Source organism: Lycium barbarum, chromosome 7 (genome assembly GCF_019175385.1).
Source record: "Lycium barbarum isolate Lr01 chromosome 7, ASM1917538v2, whole genome shotgun sequence".
In the NCBI taxonomy this organism is placed as follows: domain Eukaryota; kingdom Viridiplantae; phylum Streptophyta; class Magnoliopsida; order Solanales; family Solanaceae; genus Lycium; species Lycium barbarum.
In genome coordinates this window covers 88,246,968-88,250,478 of record NC_083343.1, presented here as the reverse complement: position 1 = coordinate 88,250,478, position 3,511 = coordinate 88,246,968, and the positions used below count along the sequence as shown (strand labels likewise).

General features: G+C 34.9%; 1 protein-coding gene across 1 annotated transcript; it reads right to left on the bottom strand.

Annotated features, from left to right (window-relative positions):
* Positions 1-2,034: 2,034 nt before the first annotated feature.
* LOC132601577 (uncharacterized) lies at positions 2,035-3,096 on the bottom strand. The gene is made up of 2 exons (XM_060314659.1): positions 2,548-3,096; positions 2,035-2,256 (listed from the first exon to the last, which is right to left on the bottom strand). The coding sequence occupies exons 1-2, from the start codon at positions 3,094-3,096 to the stop codon at positions 2,035-2,037; spliced, it is 771 nt and encodes a 256-aa protein (XP_060170642.1).
* Between the last annotated feature and the right edge of the window lie 415 nt (positions 3,097-3,511).

The window sequence follows — 3,511 nt, the reverse complement described above, 5'->3', positions numbered from 1 at the left end:
TATAATAGCGTTCACAATATCATAACCAACAATCGTCATTCATCTACATTACCCTTATTTCACAATTCCACTTCAATTCATCCAGAATCATGGTCATAGTATACTAGTATGTTTTCTCACATATAATGCTTATCCCATGTCCTTAATGTCATTTATAACGTAACCATATCACAACACATCAAGAATCATGACTCAATTCAAGCTATCACTTAAAATGACACTATTTTCACTTTCATGACCCATTTTTTTATACTCTTCTACAATCCAAGTGTTTCAACTTTCAAATACCTTAAACAACATGGAAATACTATAAATCGTACCTTAGATGGTGTAGGAATGAACCTTGAGCGCAAACACTTCACTTGAGAAAAACCCTAGTTTCACCTTCACTTGGATTCCTTGTCTTGGATGAACTTTAGTGAGTTTCTTACACTTGATTTCCTTGGTTTGATGAAGTTGATCACTAATATCTCTTGAATTATTATGGGAGAAGTGTTGTAGAGTGTTCTAGAGAGAAGGGGAGTGAAGCGAAATGAAATGAAATAAAACTTGGACCCTTATTAATAATACTCAAATCTGTCCCGACCCATTTCTATGGACCAACATACGGTCCGTATAAATTATACTGACCGTTTGTCTGGCCGTAGATTTGGTCCAGAGAGGGATGCTAATCTGGCTGATTATACGGTTGAACATACGGCCCGCATGTTTTATACGGCTAGTATGTTTGGCCGTATAATGCCCAGTTTTCTAAAGTTCGTTCTCGTCGACTCGTTTGATCTCCAATCCTTATGGAACCTTCTTAACACTTGTTTATCACCTCATTAACAATCTAAGGGACGTTATAAATCTTCTCCAAAGCATCATTAAGTCATCATTAACTCGTTACTCGTAAATCCTTTCCGATACATAATGTATGCCTTGCCTTCCTTAACAACTTCCGTCTCTTACTTCATATGTCTTTGAAATCTCATTTAGAATCATCAAATGTTATTTCTTACTCATCAAAACATTGAATACGTCGCGCCCTTCATCAGTCTATTCACTATGCATGAACGAAAATTTTTTCGAGGTGTAACACCTCAGCTGTCAATATGAACAAGGCTGGAGATAGGGGATCACCTTGCTTTACGCCTCTTGTGGAATGAAAAAAACCCATGAGACCGACCATGGATAAGTATGGAATACCAATTGCTTGCTATCAACCTCCAAATCATATATATATATATATCTGCAAATCCCATTCTTCTCATGACTTGAATAAGAAATCTCTAAGAAACTCTGTCATATGCCTTTGTCATATCCAGTTTAATGATCACATTAGCTGGTTTCCCTCTCTTTCTAATGTCAGCTACCAACTCATGAGTAAGTAACGCATTCTCAATGATGTTTCTCCCTTTTAAGAAACAGGATTGATTATATATATATATCTGCAAATCCCATTCTTCTCATGACTTGAATAAGAAATCTCTAAGAAACTCTGTCATATGCCTTTGCCATATCCAGTTTAATGATCACATTAGCTGGTTTCCCTCTCTTTCTAATGTCAGCTACAAACTCATGAGTAAGTAACGCATTCTCAATGATGTTTCTCCCTTTTAAGAAACAGGATTGATTAGCAGGGATTAAGGAAGGTAAAACTGATTCTAGCTTATCGTGAATCACTCTAGAAATCACCTTGTTGATAAAGTTACTGATGCTGATTGGCCTTAAATCAGAAAAAAGTGTTGATGAATGATTTCTTTGGTGGTAAAACCAAGTTTGTATGAGTGATAGATTTAGGAAGAGTCTGACCCTCATAGAAAGCTTTCACCACATTATGGATGTCTACACCTATTATATTCCAACACTTCTGATAAAAGATAGCAGAACATCCATCAGGTCCACAAGAACTATCACCTGATAATTCAAAAACAACATTTTCACTTCTTCTAGGGTTAGCATAGCACATATAATGGAATTATGTTCCTATGTCACTTTAGGAGCAATAAGATCTAACAATCTACAGTCTTGAGATGTCTCTTATTGTGTAAATTAGCTTTGGTAAAAGTCAATTGTTGTTACTGCAATTTGATCATCGTCTTCTCTCCATTCTCCTTCTGCATTCTCAATTCTTGACAGTTGTAATCTTTTTCTTCTCCCCTTCACCAAGATGTGAATGTATCTAGTGTTTCTGTCACCTTTTGATTGCCACTGAATTCCATCTTTTTTTCTCCAGAATTCCTTCTCAAAGTGCAAATATTTCTTGAACTCAACCTGAGCTTTTTAAAGCACCATTCTATTATTCTCTTCTGAAAGAAATTCCTCAAACAGTTGCTCCTTTATCATAACAATGTCTTCCCTTATTGTCAACTATTTAAATAAGTCTCCAAATGTTTCCCTGCTCCAGGTGGATAAAGCAGATTTTAACTTCTTCATTTTCAAATTAAAAGTGATGAAAGGATCACCCAAGTAGTCTGTATTCCAGAAATCTTCCACTACTTGCATAAATGAATCTTGCTCTAGCCAGAACTTTAAAAATCTGAAGTGCTTATGAAATTGTTGAACCTGATCACCAGTTGATAACAATAATGGTGCATGATCTGAGCTAGTTCTAGACAAATGATCCATGTTCAAAGTTCCAAACCAATCCTGAAGTGGTTGATTGACTAGAATTCTATCTAGTCTTTTGAAGATGCAATCTTGACCTACTCTTCCATTCCACCAAGTTAAAGGACTACCTATAAATTCCACTTCACTCAATTCACAAGAATTCATGCAAAAGGCAAAGTCTTTATATTCATTTGGATATATTGGAAAACCTCCAATTTTCTCCTCATCATTCATAATGACAATAAAATCTACACTAATCAACCAAGGAAATTTCATATTGCTGGAAAGACTATAAATGTTATCCCAGAGAAGAAGTCTTTCAACAGCATCACAGTTTGCATACACCAAAGTTGTGATAATGTCTTTACCCTTATCCTGCAAGAATAGTTTAATGGTCTTCTGTTGATCTGTGTCCATCAAAACTTCCACATCTACACCATCTTCTTCAAAATACCAAATCTTTCCATTACAGTTGTAACCAATAAAATTCATTCCTAGTCTCATTCTATATCTTTGAATATTTCTAGAATTTTGGAGAGGTTCCATTGAGACTTGGAATCATGTATTGCTCATCGTTTCCCCACTTCACAGTATATTTATTCTTATTATCTACTTATGTATACACACTCTATGTTTGCTTTTCTTCCTTTTTTATGATTTCAAATGTCAGTGATGCAAAAGCTGAAATTTTATACATTAGCTAGTTTCTGCTCATCGAATTAAACTTGCATTTATCATAAGTAATTTCCAAATGAGAAATTGTAACGATCCGTTTGGTCATTTTGAGTATTAGAATGCTTTTTACCTAATTAAGACTTAATGAGCCTACGAAAAGTCTCAATTCGGGAAATTTCTAATACTCAACACGATCGGCTAAGCTGTTATAATTTCTCATTTAAGGAATTACTTAGTTTAAGTT

Bases quoted from the DNA above. Each gene is read 5' to 3' on its own strand.
- LOC132601577 (XM_060314659.1), bottom strand. From the start codon at position 3,096: ATGAGACTAGGAATGAATTTTATTGGTTACAACTGTAATGGAAAGATT. The intron at 2,257-2,547 runs GTTCAACAATTT...TAAAAAGCTCAG, and splicing joins TGTTATCAACTGGTGATCAG to GTTGAGTTCAAGAAATATTT.